The following is a 21496-nucleotide window of genomic DNA, read 5'->3' as shown; positions in this document are numbered from 1 at the left end:
TACTTTCCACCCACTCTGCTGGTGACATTTAAACCAACACATGAAAGATTGGAGAGGGGAGGCAACCAGAGAAGGTGGTGGGGAGGAAGCAGAGAGAAAAGTGAGTGCAAAGGGCCTGGGGCAGTAAAAAGCTGGGTGGGTGTGTCCCAGAAAACAAAAAGGAGAGGGATGGGCCTGCACCAGGACTTGAGCTTGGTGGTCTGGAAGAGAATGGTGACTGATCAGAGAGGTAGGCAGCTTTACAAACCTAGGTCAGGAGACTGGGTTTGGTCCAGTTGTGTTCAGCAGGTGGGAGCAAAATCTGACTCTCATTTTGGGACTTGCCCTCTGACTGCCCCGACAGAGACCAGGTAGGAAGTGGTCTTGGAAGCCAGGTGAGATATGACGGCACTTGGATGGGGTTTTCCAGGCTCAGTTACACTGTGACCCATGGGCAGGAGTGCAGATGGAGGGTGCCCATCCCTGGGTAAATATTTAAAGTGTAAAGTTAACAAAAGCAAATGGGGAAATAGTCCATGTTGTGCCTCCCACTTACAAAATACACCTGACCACCTGGAAGGCAGGACTGGTTCAGAATTCTGATCCTCACGTTCCCTGCTGCTTTCCCCACCTCTCCCCAAGCCTGGCAGACTCACCTGCTTAGAGGCTCACCGCCATGGCCACCCCAGCCCTCACCTCTGCACTAACCACAGGAGAATATTCCAAGGCAGGAGCCAGAATTTAGGAAACACAGTAGTCCTTGGTGTTAATGCAGGAAGGTCTGATGAGGCGGGGGTTTGTGGCCACCAGGGCACAGGTGGCCTTGGATCTCCTGGTAGGTAGAGACCACAGAGGGACTTGTGTGCTCCCTCCAAAGAAATCGGTGTTCTCCCACCTTCAGAGCTGTGGGGCGGGGGGAGGGGGGGCAAACTCACTGTCTTCCTCAGGCCCTCTCTGCGTCAGAACCACAGTCAGCCTTGGAGAGCACGCCTGTCTGGTGATGGCAGCTGCCTTCCCTGGGACATTGCTCTAGGCCCCAACAGTCTTTGTGCCGCCGCCTACTGGTGACAAGAGAAAATGCGCCACCCACCTGCAGTCCGGGAGGGATTTCAGCACCTTCTGTTGTACTTCTGCATCAAAATTGGTTGTGTTCAGATTCTCCAAGGCTCTTAGTGAGCAAGAGGAGGGATTATCCTGCAGGACCAGGTTGGGTCTCCTTAGAAAGGAGAAGACTCATATTTTGCTTTCTTGCCTTATGGCAGATCTGTCCATCTTGATGGGGAGCTGTTTCCAAATTTGTTTTCTTTCCAAAGAGAAGGTGAAGGGTGGATGAGGCAGTCCCAGCACAGCCAGTGGGTGGGGAAGCAGGGAGAACCCCTGGCAAGGGCATCATGGGGGAGCAGTGTGGGGTATACAAGGAATGTCATTGGGAGCATTTGAGTGTCCCTGGGTCAGATTTGGGGTTAGAAGGAAAACGTGAGGCATGGCTCACCTTATCACACCGGTATCCCAGAGCCTGTGTGTAGGGACATACTCAACAGGATTCTTGCCAAAGCAGGCCAGGTGATCAGATATAGGGGAGAGGTGAGAAATTTCATCACGTAGGAAGGAGTGGGATTTTTACTAAACTGACTGAACAGGATTCTTGCTAAAAGTAAACTAACTTGGCCAAGGACAGGGCAAGACACAGAGAACCTTGACTAGAGTTAGGACCAAGTGAGAGTTTTTATCCCTGCCTGCCTCTGTTCTTGGTCTGGCCGGGGAAGCAGCAAACACATTACCTGCAGCTTCTAGCCCCCCAATACCCTGCATGGAATTTAAAGGAGTGAACTGTAGTCATTTGAGGGCAGCACTGAGCAAAGCATATACATGACTTCCCTCAGCTGCCCTGGAGCAAGCCAAAGAAACTTCTGGAAGTTTGCTGGGGCTGCAGCAGTGTGCCATGGTTACCAAGCCTCTAGGTCTTCAGACTGCAAGGGCCTGAGGGACTCAGGCAGAGGGGACACACATACCCTCAATCTGGCACACAGGGCACGTGATGGCCAAAGTCAAGGTGCCAAGATCAGAAGTGCACAAAGCAGAAAAGGGCCACAAACCAACTAATTGCACACTGTCCCTGGGAGCCAGTGGTTGGATTACAGCCAGAAGCAGGTTTTCTGCCTTTCCCCTGTCACAGGAGAAGAGGACACTGGTGTCCTCAAAAGAATCATTATGTTAGTAAGCTGTGTGTTACAAAATAAGTGGAGAATGTTCTATTCCCCTTGGTGAGATACTCCTAGTGGATGGTGATGCTCACAGGACATGGTGACTGCAGTTTAGATGCTTCCTGTGCAGGGGAAGGGAGTGCCAGGGACTGATTGGAAAGGAAGGGGAAAGGGCAGGCTTTGAAGGTTAAATTAGAGGGTTGGGAAGCAGATTTGCTTCTGGGGTCAAGGGCTTATCTGTAACACTACATGGCATCAGGGAGAGATCCAGCTAGCGCCCCATCTCTTCCTGCCTGGTGGGCAGCTCTGGGATGAGTGACTGTGTCACAACAGAACATCTTCAGCCTCTGCGCTGACTTGGGTCACAATTCAGGGGTCCCCCAGCCCTTTCCCTCCCCTGCAGGGCTTTGTGTCTGAACCTATTGGAATTTGCGGCTAAGGGAGAAGTTAGAATAAGGACAGCATCAAGTTCTACAGAGCACTGGGCAGGGGGAGGAGTTCACAGATGACAAGTACCTGCACAGATTATGTTAAATGTGAATGGAATGGCCTCCCTGTGACATACCAGAGACATCAAAGGGAACATCTATAGTGAAATATAATGTGTTGCAGTGTATAAATGCTGGGGCCCAGGGCATGAGGGTTGTAGTGAAATTGGCAGGTATGGGGACCCGTGCACGGTCACTATGAAGTGCCTGCAGACACCCGTGCATCCTGGAGTGCTGGGATGGCACGTGGACACTGTAGCAGCTTGTTGACCTGATTTTCGCAAGTGAGGGTAAGAGCTCGTGAAGGATTATATATAGATTTTTTTAACCAATTTATTAAGCATTTGCATTCTTGGAAACCTCAACTATTGAGATAACACACTCTCCAAAACAGGCTGGGTCATATGTGGCATGCAGTTAAGCCTAAGGTCATGTAATCATAAGCAAGTTTTTCTCTAAAATAAATGCTCAGCAGACTCTCAGCACTCAGGTGGACCCAGGGAGTTGTTACCGTCCAGGACATGTGTAAACGTGTGTGGACACATAGCACCCACATCCACGAGCACCCCCAACATCAAGAACTGAAAACGTAGCGCCCATTCCCACCGTGCCCACTAGGAGGCAGTGTTGCCATGTGGGGAAGGAAGGTCAGGGTCACACAGAGAAAATGGGGAAGGAGTGGAGTCTGACAGGTGAGCCTGCTGGGTGGTCAGTGGAAGAAGCCACCGTGGCTCAGCAGGAAGAGGCCAGCAGGACATCCCCCCTCCCGGGGTGAGAGCTGGAAGCAGTGTCTGCCAGGCCTGAGACCACAGGAGACTAAAAGCAGGCAGTTCCCTCTGAGAAGCTTCTGCAGGTCCCCCTGAGTCCTGTCATTTCTACACACCCCTTTATTGAACACCTCCCTGCCAGGTGCTGGGGACACGACTTTCTCCTCAAGTTGGCTCCCAGTTGAGGGGGAAGATCATCCCACCACACCCTAGTCTAGCGGGGTCATGATGGAGAACCCCACCTGGGCTGGAGCCTCCTGGGGAGGAACGTTCTGGAAGAGAACCCAGTAAAAGCGGTCCCCCGGATGTATGGAAGTTAACAGGTTAAAGCGGAGGGACCATCCTGGGTCAGGGAAGGACCCTGAGCCTGCACCCCACACTCCAACAGGCCCCTGTTCTGGGGCCAGGATCAGGCTGGGGGTGGGAAAGCAGGCTGGCTGTGAGGGTGGATGGAGCCAGGGCGGCGAGAGCCGTGCCTGACTGTGCAGGTGTCCAGGTGGGCTCTCTGGGTGCACAGAACACCTGCCCACACTGTCCTATCAAAGTGCTCTTGTTGTCTTTGGTGTCAGTGTTCACGTGTCTCTGTGTCCCCAGGACACGGATCTGGGTCGGGTCTACACCTTCCTGTTCCCTGCACTTTGCTCAGCCCATGGGGGCCTCCATAAATGTGTGCTGATGAGTGAATGTGTGAATTATCCTGCTTCTCTCTGCAGGGCTGAGAGAGGACAGTGGGAAGGTTACGGGGTCCCCGGCCCCACCACAGCATCGTGTTTGTAACTCCTGATGCCGCTTCTCAGCATCTGGCGCCATCATGGTGTCGTGAGGGAACGGGACCCCTCCACACAGAGGAGCAGGGGTCCCTGGTCACTCTTGACGGGCTGACCCTGGTTCCCCTTTAAATTGACGGCTTCACAGGAATTACTCCACCCCATTTCTTGTACACCAAAATGCCATGGACATGGGCACCTCCCTGATGACAGATAGCTCACCGGTGGTTGCCAAAACCCGGGCAGGGAAAAGCGGTGACTGGTTATAGCTATGGCACTTCCTTAGGGGGTGGAAATGCTCTGGATCCCAGTGCAGTGCTGGTTGTACACATTGTATATGCAGTAAAGCCTCAGAACTTCCAGACCACTCGGAAAGCCTTCCAGACCACTCGGAAATGGTCAATTACATGTTATGTGCACTGTACATGAATCTTTTTTATAGATACCATGGGATAGAATAAAACGTCTGCAACACAGGTAAGCGTCACAGACCAGGGTACAAACTTCCAGGGGTAAAATAAGTAAATGCCAGGATGTGCTGTACAGGATGGGACCACAATTCATAATAATACTGTATTGCATATTTAAAAGTTCCCAAGCGAGTAGCTCTTAAACCTTCTCATCACAAGAGAACTCTGAGGAAGGATACGGCGAGAGTTCCTAACTGTAAGAGTCGGCATTGGCTGTTTGCTCAGAGCCTTCTCTTTTTCTGTGGCTAATTCGCCCCTTTTCATCTGTGTGCAGGATACACACCGAGGACTCTTCATCCAGCAGCTGCGGCCCACACAGAACCTCCAATCCAGAATCAAACTGAAGCTGTTCGGCCACTCAGGCTCGGGGAAGACCACCCTGGTGGAGTCTCTCAAGTGTGGGCTGCTGAGAAGCTTCTTCAGAAGACGCCGGCCCAGACTTTCCTCCGCCAGCTCCGCCAGGTTCCCGCCCTCACCCCTGGCATCCAAACCAGCAGGTAGGCGCCTCCTCCCCTGCCTCTCCACTAGGTGCTTGCTTTTGTGCTTGTCTCCTGTCACGGTCTAGGAGGAGTGCTAACTTTGTGTTGGTTACCTGGCCTGGGGTGACCAGATCTCACTGTCTTGGTGGCTTTAGGTGTTAGTCTACCCCGGCTGTGGGCCATGTGTTGGCCTGCTGGTGCAGATGCCCCAGTAATAGCAAGGACGGGGCCTCACCAAAGTCATGGTCACAGACACAAAGATCCAGACTGCAAATGCGCGGATCACAGAATGGTGTCGTGTTCTACTCTAAAATGGGTAATGCGGTGAATTGTATGCTATGTGCAGTTTATGTGAATGTATTTTAAATGCAATGGGACAGAATAAAACATATCTGCTACATGGGTAAAAATACAGACCAGGGTACCCGGCCCTTGAAGACACAAGTCACATGAACAAATACAGGTTCCAGATTGTACACGTCGAATATTGGCCCCAAGATGGGTTCTCCCCCTTAGGCTTTCTTTTTGGAATGCTGGGCACACCCAGTGACTCAGGAACACAGCAACAAAATTCGGTTCCATCCCTGTGTGACTCCAAGTAGGTTGGTGGTTTCGAAAGGCTCCCTAAGGATTTTGCGGTTGGTCCATCCACTCACCCGCAGCCTGACTGGGGGAGTCCCGTTTTGCAAAGGTAAGAATATAACCCTTCACAGAGTTTCCTCACTCTCCATTTTGTGCAGGGATTCAGTTTCTACACGTGATATTACAAGGTGTCCCATCAGTCCCCCTACATTGAAAACAGCGGTTTTACCGTTTTCTTTCTACGCAGTCTCTCTGTCCATGAGGAGGAGTGTCTGGGGAGCATTCGTCAGGGCTGGGGGACAGTTGACTGAGATTTACACGCCCTTTCAACTTCTTTACTGTGAACAGCAGTGGAGTTACAAGCAGGCGCTGAGATAATAACCACAATGGATTTATAATTAGTATGACTACAGTGTCGCTCACACCTATTGCTTGTGCTTTCTGAGCACTGAGTGTGTGCCAGGCACTGGACAAAATGTGGTACGTGTGACACCTCCTTTGATCCACACGACAGCCTGCAGGGTATTTCACTGAAGCCCTGAGCGGTCAAATGGGCTGCCCGGTGTCACACAGCTGGCATTCTTGAGGTGTCTGACTCCCGAGCCAGTGCTTAGGGACGATGCTTACAACTCCATCTGGAGTATAAGGGCATTTCAGACACACATTTTCCCATTGTCTCCCATAATTTGGGCTCAGTTTGTAAGATGGGTTTCACCTTGTCTGAAGCCAGTAGTTTTCCAGATTTAATGATTAGGTTCAGCCTCTGTGTGTGAACCACGCCCTTGTTTGTGAGTGTGTATCTGTGAGAGAGGGAAAGGGGGAGAGACAGAGATAAAGACAAAGACCTCTATTTAGACCTGGGATCTGCAATGTCTGTGAGTCCTCTTTGGGTATGAAGATTATGCCCCGTAAGCCCATGAGCTGAACTGAACCAGCCACAGATTCTATCTCCTGTGCATCCCTCACCTCTCCGAAGTAATGTCTCCACTCATCTTCCACATCTGGAAGAATCTGGAAGTAGATCCTTGATAAAACGTGCCTCAGGAAGGCTGCATTATCAGCCAGGGTCACGGTGCTAGAGCAGCGTCCTCCAGGCAGCGCCGAGGGAGACTTGGTCGTGGGGCTCGGTCACAGAAGGTTCTGTGGAGGACGAAGTCTGCTCTGGACCAGAGAAGCCACTTGGCCGCAGTCGGCAGAGACACAGAGGGTCTTCCTCTGTTTAGAATTGTTCAGAGCTGTCTCTCCAGTCCGAACCCTCAAATTGCTGTCAAGATAACAGGTTAGTGGGGTCAGGCTTCCCCCACAGGGCTGCTAGGAGGTAATCACTGCTTGCTGTTGTGTCCCACGTGACTCAGTTCTTTAGAATCTTCCTGGTGCCCTGGCGTCGATGCTGGTTTTGCCACCAGAAGCAGCTGAAGGGAGGGACCATCACGTGGTAGTCCCTTCTCCTGGGAGCGGGCGGCTTTGTTCTCTCAGGAGGCACAGGTCTGCTCTCCCTGGTCACTCGTGTGAAAGAAAGTCCCCTTGGGGATTCGCAAGATTGAAGAAAGTGGCAGATGCTGGAAAGACACAAGAGCAGACCAAGGGGACCCCACAAGGAGATCCAGCTGGCAAAGTGGCTGCCCCTTGGGGAGACCACAGTAAAACCTAGAAGCAAGAAAGAGTGGAGAGCGGCCTGTGGTTGACCGCCTCTGGGCTGACCTGGGTTCAGGTGGCGCACATATGTCATCTCGCTGGATTCTCACGAACCTACTTTAGAGAGAAGTAACCTGGGCCTCAGAGACATAACGTGTGTCTAAAGCAGAGGCTGAAACCCAGCTATATGTGACACAAGAGATGGGGAGGAGGAAAATTGGATTTACTGCTGACATTCAGAACTCATTCACCAAGAAATTTGGATACGGGGCTCTTTGTGGAAAATTGGAAGCTCTGGGTACACTGATTCACATCCCCGATATCGGATATAAATGTTCCACGCAAGTGCATTCATATCTCGCAGACAGCAGGGAGCTGGTTCATGTTAACAACTTGGCCCTTTCCGAGGTCATCTCCTGAATATGCTGGAAGTCGGGGGCTGACACCAGCCAGAAAGCCAAGACCAGGGGACATGTCTGCCATCCCTGTCTGCAGGCACTCAGGTCACTTGGTCCCTACCCCACGCTGCGTGGTCTGGCCACCACACATACACTCGCTCTGTGGCCAGCTGAGTATCACAGCTGTGGCATGTGGGGCTGCAGGAGGAAGGAGATGACCCAGAGCAGAGGGGGAGCGAGTGTCCAGGAGCCACCCTGCAGGGGCCGCTGCCTGCTGTCCCCAGAGAAGAACAAGTGGGAAGAAGTGTCTTTTTCATTTCCTTTTTAAATTAGATTCAAGTTACTTAACATACTGTGTAGTATTGGTTCCAGGAGTAGAACTTAGTGATTCATCACTTAGTGTAACACTCACTGCTCATCCCAACAAGTGCCCTCCTTAAAGCCCATCCCCCATTTAGTCCATCCCCCCACCCACCTCCCCTCCATAATCCTCAGTGTGTTCTCTGTATTTAAGAACAAACTCCAGGGGTGCCTGGGTGGCTCAGTCGGTTGACGTCTGACTTCGGCTCAGGTCATGATCTCACAGTTCGTGGGTTCGAGCCCTGCATTGGGCTCTGTGCTGACAGCTCAGAGCCTGGAGCCTGCTTCAGATTCTGTGTCCCCCTCTCTCTCTGCCCCACCCCTGCTTGTACTCTGTCTCTGTCTTTCAAAAATGAATACACATAAAAAAATCTTTTTTAAAAAGAACAAACTCTCAGGGTTTGCTTCCTTCTTTGTTTTTCTTATTTTATTTTTTCTTTTATTTTTTCTTCCCTTCCCCTATGCTCATTTGTTTTGTTTCTTAAATTCCACATATAGGGAAATCATATATTTGTCTTTCTCTTTTTGACTTATTTTGCTGAGCATAATACACTGTAGTTCTATTCACATAGTTGCAAATTGCAAGACTTCATTCTTTGTCATTGCCAAGTAGTATTCCATTGTATATATAAACCACATCTTCTTTATCCATTCGTCAGTTGATGGACATTTGGGCTGTTTCCATAATTTGGCTGTTGTTGATAGTGCTGCTGTAAACATTGGGGTACATGTGCCCCTTCAAATCAGCATTTTTGAATCCTTTGGATAAATACCTAGTAATGCAATTGGTGGGTCATGAGGTAATTCTATTTTTAATTTTTTTTTTTTTTTTAAATTTTTTTTTTTCAACATTTTTTATTTATTTTTGGGACAGAGAGAGACAGAGCATGAACGGGGGAGGGGCAGAGAGAGAGGGAGACACAGAATCGGAAACAGGCTCCAGGCTCCGAGCCATCGGCCCAGAGCCTGACGCGGGGCTCGAACTCACGGACCGCGAGATCGTGACCTGGCTGAAGTCGGACGCTTAACCGACTGCGCCACCCAGGCGCCCCCTATTTTTAATTTTTTGAGGAACCTCCATACCATTTTCCAGAGTGGCTGCACAAGTTTGCATTCCCACCAACAGGGCAAAAGTGTTCCCCTTTCTCTGCATCCTCACCAGCACCTGTTGTTTCCTGTGTTGTTCATTTTAGCCATTCTGACAGGTGTGAGGTGGTATCTCATTGTGGTGATTTGTATTTCCCTGATGATGAGTAATGTTGAGCATCTTTCATGTGTTCATGAGCCATCTGGATGTGTTATTTGGGAAAGTGTCTATTCATGTCTTCTTCCCTTTTCTTCAGTGGATTATTTGGTTTTTTGGGGTGTTGAGTTTGATAAGTTCTTTATATTTTGGATACTAACCCTTTATGTGATCTGTCATTTGCAAATATCTTCTCCCATTCCATTGGTTGTTTTTTAGTTTTGTTGGTTGTTTCCTTTGCAGAAGCTTTTTATCTTGATGAGGTCCCAGTAGTTCATTTTTGCTTTTGTTTCCCTTGCCTCTCGAGACACATCTAGTAAGAAGTTGCTGCGGCTGAGGTCAAAGAGGTTGCTTCCTGTTTTCTCCTCGGGGATTTTGATGGCTTCCTGTCTTACATTTAGGTCGTTCATCCATTTTGAGTTTATTTTTGTGTATGGTGTAAGAAAGTGGTCCAGGTTCATTCTTCTGCATGTTGCTGTCCAGTTCTCCAAACACCATTTGCTGAAGAGGCTGTCCTTCTTCCATTGGATATTCTTTCCTGCTTTGCTGAGGATTAGTTGGCCATACATTTGTGGGTCTATTTCTGGGTTCTCTATTCTGTTCCGTTGATCTATGTGTCTGTTTTTGTGCCAGTATCGTACTGTCTGGATGATTACAGCTTTGTAATGCGTTTTGAAGTCTGGAATTGTGGTGTCTCCAGCTTTGGTTTTATTTTTTAAGATTACTTTGATTATTGGGGGTCTTTTCTGGTTCCATACAAATTTTAGAATTATTTGTTCTAGCTCTGTGAAGAATGCTGGTGTTATTTTGATAGGGGGTCCATTGAATATGTAGATTGCTTTGGGTGGTATTGACATTTTAACAATATTTATTCTTTCAACCCATGAACATGGAATGTTCTTCCATTTCTTTGTGTCTTCTTCAATTTCTTTCATAAACTTTCTTTAGTTTTCAGTGTACAGACTTTTTACCCCTTTGATTAGTTTTATTCCTAGTATCTTATAGTTTTTGATGCAATTGTAAATGAGATTGATTCCTTGATTTCTTCTTCTGATGATTCATTATTGGTGTGTAGAAATGTAACAGATTTCTGTACATCGATCTTATATCCTGCGACTTTGCTAAATTTGTGTATCAATTCAAGCAGTTTGTGGAGTCTTTTAGGGTTTTCCACATAGAGTATCATGTCCTCTGTGAAGAATGTAAGTTTGACTTCTTCCTTGCTGATTTGGACGCTGCTTATTTCTTTTTGTTGTCTGATTGTTGAGGCTAGGACTTCCAATACTATGTTCAATGACAGTGATGAGAGTGGACATCCCTGTCATGTTCCTGACCTTAAGGAGAAAGCTCTCAGCTTTTCCCCATTGAGGATGATATTAGCTGTGGGTCTTTCTTATATGGCCTTTATGATGTTGAGGTATGTTCCTTCTATCCCTACTTTCTTGAGGGTTTAAAAATTTTTTTTAAATGTATATTTATTTATCTTGAGAGAGCAAGCCAGGGAGGGGCAGAGAGAGGGGGAGAGAGAATCCCACAAGCAGGCTTTGCACTGCCAGTGAAGAGCCCAACACAGGGCTCGACCTCATGAACTATAAGATCATGACCTGAGTTGAAATCAAGAGTCCAGTGCTTAACCAGCTGAGCCACCCAGATGCCCCTTTGAGAGTTTTTATCAAGAAAGGATGCCATATTTTCTCAAATGCTTTTTCTACATCTGTTGAGAGGCTCATGTGGTTCTTATCCTTTCTTTTATTAATCTGTGGTGTATCACGTTGATTGATTTGGGGATATTGAACAAGCCCTGCATCCCAGGAATAAATCCACTTGATTGTGGTGAATTCTTTAAATGTATTGTTGGATTTGATTTGCTAGTATCTTGTTGAGAATTTTTGCGACCGCGTTCATCAGGGAAATTGGTCTGTAATTCTCCTTTGTAGTGGGGCCTTTGGTTTTGGAACCAAGGTAATGCAGGCCTCATAGAATGAGTTTGGAAGTTTTCCTTCCATTTCTATTTTTTGGTGTAGTTTCAAAAGAATAGGCATTAAAATGTTCGGTAGAATTCCCCTGGGAAGCCATCTGGCCCTGGACTCTTGTTTTCTGGGAGATTTCTGATTACTGATTCAGTTTCTTTACTGGTTGTGGGTCTGTTCAAATTTTCTATTTCTTCCTGTTTCAGTTTTGGTAGCTTATATGGGTCTTCTGTCCAGGGTGCAAAGGTACCTTCTCCGTCAGGCCTGCCCTGCCACTTTTCACCACTAGAGGTCAGCAGTTAGCAAAAAATCATGTTTTCTTTCTATGATTTCAATATATCCCCGTGAAATTATTTTTTTAAGTTTATTTATTTATTTTGAGAGAGAGAAGGAGAGAGAGCAGGGGAAGGGCAAACAGGGAGGGGCAGAGAATCCCAAGCAGGCTCCATGCTGTCAGCATAGAGCCAGATGTGGGGCTTGATACCAGGAATAGTGAGACCATTACCTGAGCCCAAGTCAAGAGTGGGTCGCTTAACCAACTGAACGACCCAGGCACCCCCCACCATGAAATTATTATTTTAAAAATATTGTGTAAAAACTCTTTCCTAATGAAAACTCACCGAGGTGTACGAATGCCTACCTTTTACCAAATCCTGTCAGCTCTCCCTGGAGAATCCTAGCCTGCCACTGTGTAGAATCTATTTGCAGTCAACCTAACACCATCTCATGTACCAAGTGGTGCCGCTTTATCTGCATCTGTCAGGGGCCAGGTGGGGACATTAATGGAAGGACAGTGTCCTGGACAAAAGTCAGGGGATCATTCTAGAGACAGTGAAGCATCCAAGTCCTGGAACAGAAGGAAGCCGTTACCTCCCTTCGGGCTGTAAAGACAAGAGGAAGAAATCGTGTTCCTGGGAAAGCTGGAGCCCAGGGGTGAAGCCGCTCGGGTGTCTAGGGTCACACACACACAACTGGAATCAGAGAAGCAGCTGGGAGTGATGGGGTTGGGGGTGGGGGGAGACGCCTGGGCCTTCTCTCCCTGCAGCCTGTCCAGGGCCTTCCGTTGGTTAACCCCAACCAGAAGCCAAGTGGCCGGGGGACCCCAGAGATGCAGCCCATGAGGTCTGTCTCTGGGGCCCAGAGCAGCTCAGGAAGGGGATGTGGGAGGTGCAGCAGCCAGAACGAATCCAGGCAACATCCCTGAACCGCTGCCGCATAGCACACAGGAGGGGTCCACACAGCCCAGCAGGGGGTGGGGACGAGAGAGTGTCCTAGGACGGGCAAGGCATGGTGAGGTGGGAGGGGCTCACGCACACACGCCGCCCTGGGCGGGGTCTCACTGCCTCCTCTCCTCCTGCAGGCTCCGTGAGCATCAGCAACCTGTACCCGGGCTGCGAGCACGTGAGCGTCAGGAGCCGCAGCATGATGTTCGAGCCCGGTCTCACCAGGGGGACCCTAGAGGTGGTGGTGGCCCCGCCCCAGCACCCGCACTGCGCGGCCGATGACCAGTCCACCAAGGCCATCGACATCCAGAACGCCTATCTGAACGGTACAGTAGCCCGCCCACCGTACCGGGGAGCGCGCCCAGAGTCCCTTTGCCCAGACTGTAAATCACCCCCCTCCCAGGGGGCCTCTCCCACTGCATGTGTCACAGCCCCACGAAGGACAGAGGAAGAGCCGCACAAAGTGACCTTGGGATGACCCAGTGAAGCGTGGCTGGTCAATACCCCTAGTGAAACCAGACACCCTGCTGTCCTGGGCACCTAGCAAAGCCCCAGGCACACAGTAGGTGCTTAATAAATGACTGCTGAGTAAATCAATACATTTTCTAGGCAGAGCCAAACATCCACTTGGATGAGAAAACTTATAAAATATAATCCCATTAGAAGTTTGACAAATGCAAGTATGAGAAGAGTGATTCTTGAATACATCTCCACTCATGGCTGATGCTATGATACAGGCCAGGCAGTTTTTTCCCACAGGCAAAATTTCAAGTGCTGTCAATCATTTCCAAGGGGGTGAAGCTTTAAATGTTACCAGGGAAGGTTTACTATCTTCATCAACCACTGAATCCTTGGTGCTGCACCTTCCGAGCTCCCAGGAACCCCAGTTGGGCCCATGTCACTTGAACACCAGCTTCTGCCCTGTTGAGACGCAGTTTAGAGCAGGGATCAAGCATTTTCTTCGAGACTCATCTGTGAAGAGTATATGAGCCGATGTTCATTCGAGTGCCTGGTAGAGTGGCACAGGGGAGGCGCTCAGAAAATGGCAATCGGGAGCATCTTCACGGAGGTTCTGCTGGCCCTAGTGAGGTGGCATTGAAGTCCATGGGCATTGTGCTATCCTAAAAGCTGAGTGCTCTCCGAGGTCCCGGAGCTGAGTTGGCATGCTTCATAGGGAGAGGAGAAGTGTGTCCTCAGCACCCCACAAGCCTTCACCCAGCTCCTCCATAACTCCCTCCTGCCCCAGGTCTGGCTCTCAGTGCTCCCCATTCTCAGAGGACTTAAGCCCGTGTTCCAGAACCCCTCACACCAAGGTCTCAGCTGCCAGACTTAGAGAGTCCTGTCCGCAGGAGTGTGTGTGCTCCTAGAGGGGGCTCCAGAAGAGCCACGGATCTTCCAAATTGTTGACTACAGAATTTCTGGCCCAAAATAAGCACTGAGGGTAGAATTAGGGGAAAGAGAGCCTGAAATCCTACAACGTAAGTGGTCCTGCCATGTCCCCCCAGAGGCTGGTGGGTGGGTGGTCACTGTCTTGCTGGGGTGTGGCCATGTAGGGGTGGGGCGGTCCTGTGTCTGGATGGTCACTGCAAGGTGCCAGGTGCCTCAGGAAGTGCAGTCAGAGTCTCACCCACAGACACTTCCACAAAAACCCTCTGCACCCACACTCAGGTATGTGGGAGCAGTTGCCCCCCACGCTGGGTGACCTCACAGACCCCCACCTCCTCACGCTTTCGCCCACATCCTTCAGGTGCAGAACTGCGAATCAACTGTTGTGTCTTTCCCCTGTGCAGGCAGCCTGCTGGCTCCTGACCCACCTGAATAGGTCACTAACTCACCTGTGGAAGGTGAACGTGGTCATCACTAAGCCAGAATTAAGTTACATGTCGTAGTGACTTTTATGTTCAGCGTCGTATACCCTGTCATGTTCCAAAAATAATTTATACGTATGTGAGGATATGGAATCTTATCATGTACGTTCTCTGTGTGAGTTTGTTGACGGGGAACCCAAGGCGGCATCTTGCCCTGACTCCTTCCTTGTGAGGAGGAATCCCTGGGGGGAGAGATGGAATGCACGTGTCTCCGAAGATGCAAAGAAAAACAGGTCGATGCTACGGACATCACTCTTTCCCTTGGTGGTCACTAAGGTGCAAGCAAAATGGTGATTGACACTTGTTGGTACTGTTTCAGATAGTAATCTTCATTCTGTCTGTAGGAGTTGGTGATTTCAGTGTGTGGGAATTCTCTGGAAATCCAGTGTACTTCTGCTGTTATGACTATTTCGCTGCAAATGATCCCACATCCATCCACGTCATCGTTTTCAGTCTGGAAGAACCCTACGAGATCCAGTTGAACCAAGTGATTTTCTGGCTGAATTTCCTGAAGTCTCTTGTGCCAGTTGAAGAACCCATAGGTAAGCCAGCACGTCCTGGTGGAGAGTGCCCTTCCCGTGGGCCGCTCAGCCACTTGGGGGATCTACAGCTCGGGGCTAACAGTGAGGCTTCCTTGGTCGCTACTTCCTGTGACAAGATTCCCACTCTGGACGTTTCTGCAGGGAATTGTTACATGATTGCATTCTCCTGCCTCAGAGACCAAGTCTGAGAGATTTCTTGAGAGCTGTTTCTCACTTTCTTCCTACACTTTAGAGCTGTGGTCACTTTTGTTGGGTAGAGGTGGACTCCTCCCAGAGATGGCCTCTGTGTCTCTCTACCTAATGATACATAATTAATAAGCAGAATTAACCCCCTTCGTTCTGTGGTTCCATCCAGAACGGAAGGGTCCATATTGAGTGAAGGCATTATCTTAACTTTATTCCTAGAGCAGAAAATAGCGTGGAATACGATTTTGTTCCTTTGTACAAAACAGAGGGAGGGGCGCCTGGGTGGCTCAGTCAGTTGAGCGTCTGACTTCGGCTCAGGTCATGATCTCCTGATTCGTGAGTTCGAGCCCTGCATCTGGCTCTGTGCTGACAGCTCAGAGCCTGGAGCCTGCTTAGGATTCTGTATCTCCCTCTTTCTCTGCCCCTCCCACCTCCCCCTGTCAAAAATAAATAAACATTAAAATTTTTTTTAAAAAAACAGAATTGGGCAGCCTTTCATGGTGGAAACACAACTGGGCTATCAATTTTTTTTTTTTTTTGAAATTCCTATAAAAGTCAAATAAGTGGGCTTACCCCCCTCAGGGTCCATCCACTCTGCCTCTCTTTCTCATTCTTTCTGGTGTTTTCTTTCCAAAACACTCTCCCCACAAGAGACTGTGTGCACCACCACAGGCCCTGTTTTGGACATTTCTGGGTGTAGCTGCACTCACAGAACTTTCTAGGTCTTAGAAAGGTGCCTTTGCTCAGAGCCAGATTTCCTCTCACTGGACAAGCAGGGCCACTTGGGGGGACATCTGAGAAGCTGCCTTGAGTTCTGTGGTCAGTGCTGGTCCACTTCTGAGCTGCCCTCCCCGAGGACCAGGAAACCCACTCTTGGCTGGGCCAGGGCCTTCTTGAGGTGACCCTGCATGGCAGGCTGGCCAGCACGCCCTGCCTTACCTGCCTTGGAGACAACCAGGAAGGACAACCCGCCTGTGAAATGTCTGTTCTCTGCCCTCAGCCTTTGGTGGCAAGCTGAAGAACCCGCTCCACGTCGTGCTGGTGGCCACCCACGCCGACATCATGAACGTGCCTCGGCCGGCTGGAGGCGAGTTTGGGTACGACAAGGACACGTCCTTGCTCAAGGAGATCAGGAACAGGTGAGGGTGCCTCTGGGGACAGGGGCCATCTCACAGAGCTCACGGACACCGGCCTCCTTTGCTTGGTTGGCTTTGTGGCGTAGATTTCATTTTTTATCAAAACGCTGAAAACACAACAAATGCAACCAAAGTAAAGGCCACGGGATGTAAAACAACAGACTTATCACCTCCTTCCTCACCTCCCGGTACCACTGCCCGGGGGACCTTCTGTTAGGAGTTGCATGCGTCAGTTCTCAGCTTTGTGGAGGCAATTATAATCGACAAATCGTATTTTAAGATACTTGAAGTGCGTGTCGCGGCGATCTGATGCACGTTATGAGAGGACGCGCCCGTCCAGTTAGTTAGCACATCTGTCACCTCACATGTTTCTCTGTCTTTGCTTTTTATTTATTTTTTGGTGAGAATGGTTTTTGTTTTTTGTTGTTTTGAGACTTCAAAACTGATCATGTATTGAGTCACTAAAAGTAGGCAATAAATCCGTCCCCCGCCCCCTGGAAAATGGTAAGAAATTTCCACAGGCGTGGCAGAAGTTTGAATTCTGGGTGAGAATGTTTAAGTTCAACCCTTAGCAAGTGTTAGTCGTATAATACAGTGGCATCGACTGTTGTCACCATGCCTGACACAGATGCGCGGTTCTTTTTGTTGTGTTGGCTCTCAGTTCCTCTGATGACTGTCATCTTACCACCGAGCAGTACTTCTCAAAGTCTAAGTTGCCACTCACCAGGGGCTCGTGACAGTCACCTGGGGGTCCTGACCTGGTCACGAAAGTGGGATGGACAGGAGGGGAAAATACCAGAGTGCCTTTCCTGGCAAGCATTTATGGAAAACTTTTGTTTCACTGAGCAGTATGAATGTGCATGGGTCACGGTGTAGAAACGTGTGGTTTTACTTCGTGTTTGGCCAAAAAACGTTGAAGCTGCATCTCTATATAATCCGCCAGTAACACAAACTATTGGTTTATCTACTGCAGACACTTCCCTGTTGTCCTCCTGATAGGAAAAAGAAGGCTCATGCTAGTATTTTCCATTGAGGGAGTGGCCTTCATGCCTACCCTCTGCTCTTACCCGTCCCTCTGTAGTGGCCTCCGTCCTCCCAGCATCCAAGGTGAGGGCATGGGCCTCACCTGTGCTGCATCAGGGGACCTGAAGTCTTCCCATACTGTGTCCCTGCCAATTTGTGCAACCTGAGCCACCCCCCCCTCCATCCGCAGGATTGGGAGCGCAGGGGTCCCAGGCCTCACACCACTGTAATATGACGAGCCAGTGGACAGTGGGGAGGGGGAAGCCTCTGCAAAGTCACCAGGACATTCTGGCTTCAGATCAGCTATACAGGAGCCTGGTGTCCATGGTGACACCTGGTGAGACCGCATCACCCTGATGAGGCCACTGCCCTTCCCTTAGGTTTGGGAACGATCTTCACATTTCAAACAAGCTGTTTGTTCTGGATGCCGGCGCATCGGGCTCTAAGGACATGAAGGTACTGCGAAGTCACCTGCAAGACATTCGGAGCCAGATTGTCTCGGTGAGTGTGCTGGAGAGCCTGTGGTTCCACCTTTGCCCAGACCATCCGGTCACCCCGGAGCTGGCCTCTTCGTGCTCCTCTTGGTTAGATTCGGTTCTCAGGGGACCCAGCACAAGGTGAATGCATGGCTGTGTTTGTGTCCCACTGGTCTACAACAAGGAACGAAAAGTGAGAAGCAAGGACGTGGCCGGGAGATGAGGGAAGTTAGGAGCGAGGGCCCCACCTTAGAGCATATGGGATTCTGACGGTGTTAATGGTTAGTTTATAAGTGACATTGCCTTTTACAAATCATAAAAACTACCCAGAAATGAGTTACTGTGAAATGCTTAGAAAATGCAGAACAATAGAAGAACCGTCACCAGCAAGATTTGTTGAAGGACATAAAGTAATAGATACTCAAACGAACTGAAATGTGCTTGTGGAGGGCAAGATCTTACTCAACGTTTCGTTTTCGCAAGTTATATAAACTTAGTCCGGTACCGGCCAGCAACTCATGGGAATGAGGAAATTGGATGTTTTGTCTTAAAATTTCAGCAGAAGGATAAATAAGGCATATTGTAAAGGCTGTGTAACTAATAAATCCAAAATCAAGAAACCAATAGATGGAATAAATTAGTGAATACAGAAGTACAGCACAACATCTACAGAAATTTAATAGAAAACAAAGGTGTTATTTCAGTTTGGGGGAAGATGTTTATTTCATCAGTGATCTGACACGACTGGCTATTAGTCTAGAATGAAGTGAGATTGAATTCTTTTCACTACAAATCCCCAGAATAGATTGTGGGTGGATTCAAACATATAAATGTAAAAAAGAAAAAAAAAAAAAAAAAACCCAGCAGTATCTTGAACGTGTATTTAAAATAACTTGATAGTGCTTTGGAAAACCCTTTTGGCAATATCGAGGACCCTAGAAGTTTTTGCAGAAAATATACCTATTTGACATTACAAAAGCTAAAATTTCTTTTCTGGCAAATAAACTCCATAAACAAAGTTAAAAGGAGAAATCGGCAGGAAAAATTACTCTCAGTGCCTCTGACACGTAAAAGGTTTCTAATCTATGATATTCAAAAAGTTCTCCCCAACTGATGAGAAAGGATAAACACCCCCAAGGGCAAAATGTTCCCTGGAAAGTTCCTGCTGCCCCAGCCTGCGTGTAGATGAGGAGGCTGTGTCCATCCCTCCCTGGGTGGGGAGTGGCCCCTCCAGTTACAGCTTCCTCCTTCTCTGCTGGGAAATGCCCCCATTCACAGCACCAGGCTCCAGTTCCAGACGTGCTTTTGGAATCTTCAAGAAAACTCTGGGCTCTCCTGAAGCCTGCCTGTCCCCTGCCTTCTGATGGGGGCCCCACTACGGCATAGAGGGTGAGTGGGGAGTAGTCTGGGGGAGCTCAGAGGAAGCCAGTCGCAGAGAGCAGTGGCCAGTGATCTGGGACAGAGGTCTGTGAAGGACCAGCACCTCCCCACCTGGTGGTGGTGGCGTTAGGGCCCCTATGATAGGCTGTAGGGGTTCCCTGAAGTTTTGAGCTGAGGTGTGGTGAGATTGTCTGCTTCCCAACCCCAACCCTCAATTCCTGAGGCCAAGCAGGCAGAACCCACCACAGACTGCCTTTATCCTTGGGAACTTTGTTTTAGAAACAGGGAGTGGAATTCGGCTGACATAAAGGTGGGATTCGAGAAGAGACTGCCTGGTTAATGATGTAGAGCAGCGGTTGGTTTTGTTTTTGTTTTTGTTTTTAATTAGGATGGTGTGCGGATTATATGGGCCTGTCACATAGATGATTTATTTAATCAAATTAAAAGATTAAAAACCTATTTCAAGGGTGGTGAGGGGATGGGCAAAATGGGTGAAGGCGGGTGGGAGATACAGCCTTCCACTTGTGGAATGAATAGGTCACAGGGATAAAAGGCACAACATAGGGAATCTAGTCAATGGCATTGTAATAGTGGGAGGTGCCATAGCTACACTTGTGGTGAGCCCAGCATAGCCTACGGACTTGTCCAATCACTGTGTTGCATGCCTGAAACGCATGTAACCTTGCATGTCAACTATACTCAAATAAGAATTTTAACAAATTACGAAAAAAGAAAGCTGTTTCAAGCCAATTACCAAGAATTAGTCTAATTTGAAATAGTATTTCCACAGCAATCCTACAAATACTTAATATACTGGTAAAAACTCACTACAGTATTGCTGATGACAGTTCATCTCTTTTCCTCTTCCTTTGCTCATAAAATTAACCATCATCTGGCTGAAACAGTCACTCCAGAGGAGGGGGGAGGGGGCGCACAACTTTAGGAGTTGGGGAACACTGTGATTGAGTCCAAGAGCATTATTGTGAAGCCTCACCACCTGTTTAATTATTAGCAATAGAAACGAAAGCATCCACGGGGTGCCCGGGTGGCTCAGTGGGCTAAGCGTCCGACTTCGGCTCAGGTCATGATCTCCCAGTTCATGAGTTCAAGCCCCGCGTCGGGCTCTGTGCTGATAGCTCTGAGCCTGCAGCCTGCTTTGGATTCTGTGTCTTGCTTTCTCTCTGCCCCTCCCCCATGCACACTGTGTCTGTCTCTCAAAAATAAACAAACGTTAAAAAAAAGGGAAGAAGAAATGAAAGCATCCATACCATTTTACCCTTGCAAATGGATTTTGCTTAGAGGCAACACTTTAACAAAAGAACCGCCCAGTACCCAACCAAAAAGCACTAGCTTATCCGAAGTATTTTTGCAATAGTGCAGGAAAGAGCACCAAGCTTTCTACCATCTCCAAGGGAGTCCCCTCAGCTGCAAATTGACCTGTCCTGTGCTGCGTGTCCTAGGTCTGCCCTCCAATGACCCACCTGTGTGAGAAGATCATCTCCACGCTGCCTTCCTGGAGGAAGCTCAACGGGCCCAACCAACTGATGTCACTGCAGCAGTTCGTGTACGATGTGCAAGACCAGCTGAACCCCCTGGCCAGAGAGGGGGATCTCAGGCGCATAGCCCAGCAGCTCCACAGTGCTGGCGAGGTAGGGGGCTGGAGACCAGGCAGGGGTCTGGGAGGGGCTCTGGAGATTGGTTTCTGTCCCCACTGTGAAGGTGGTTTGAGCCGAGAGAGGCAGAGTGGAAACTGCCCGACGACCCATAATATATCCAGACATGTGGCGATCACAGAGGCTTCGGTGATCTTCTGAACTGCAGTTCTCTGCTTTCCCATGCACCCTAAGAGCTGGTGTTTGGTTTTCTTCTGATGCGTTTGTTTTCTAGCTTGTGTCAGGGAGCACAGTTTCTACCACACTGGGCAACTGGGCCTCTCCTCTCCTCCGGGGGCGTCTGTTGCTTAGCTGTGATTCCTGCAGCCTCTGGCCGGGGCTGTTATCTGCTCCACACAGACTCCTGGGTTCACAGATGGTCCAGACAAGGCAATGACAAGAGCCTGTCCAGAGACACTAAAGCCCAGCAAGCAGTGTCCCCAGAAATGACAGCCTTTCCCAGAAATGGGAATCTTTGCTCCCACTCATGTGGCATCCAGATCGCTGTTCTAATTGCATCCCGGGAGAGGGGAGCTGGCCTTTGTATCCCTCTGTCCTGTGACATGCGGGGACAGTTTAGGCTAGTCTGGGCCACGAAAGGCAGTTCTGAACGTGAAAGCCCAGAAGCAGTTCTGAGATTTTTAGACCCCAGGAGCTTCTTTCCTGTG

General features: G+C 49.1%; 1 protein-coding gene across 6 annotated transcripts in view; it reads left to right on the top strand.

Annotated features, from left to right (window-relative positions):
- Positions 1–21496, top strand: part of DAPK1 (death associated protein kinase 1) — a 188085-nt gene that overhangs the window by 161584 nt on the left and 5005 nt on the right. For all 6 annotated transcript variants that reach the window (XM_058695537.1, XM_058695536.1, XM_058695542.1 and 3 more), the window contains exons 20-25: positions 4950–5172; positions 12703–12891; positions 14778–14975; positions 16162–16300; positions 17701–17821; positions 20637–20825. In XM_058695537.1, the coding sequence (XP_058551520.1) occupies positions 4950–5172; positions 12703–12891; positions 14778–14975; positions 16162–16300; positions 17701–17821; positions 20637–20825 (1059 nt within the window). The remainder of the gene's footprint in view (positions 1–4949; positions 5173–12702; positions 12892–14777; positions 14976–16161; positions 16301–17700; positions 17822–20636; positions 20826–21496) is intronic.

This window comes from Neofelis nebulosa, chromosome 12 (genome assembly GCF_028018385.1).
Source record: "Neofelis nebulosa isolate mNeoNeb1 chromosome 12, mNeoNeb1.pri, whole genome shotgun sequence".
Classification (NCBI taxonomy): domain Eukaryota; kingdom Metazoa; phylum Chordata; class Mammalia; order Carnivora; family Felidae; genus Neofelis; species Neofelis nebulosa.
This window is presented reverse-complemented; position numbering and strand designations above follow the sequence as displayed.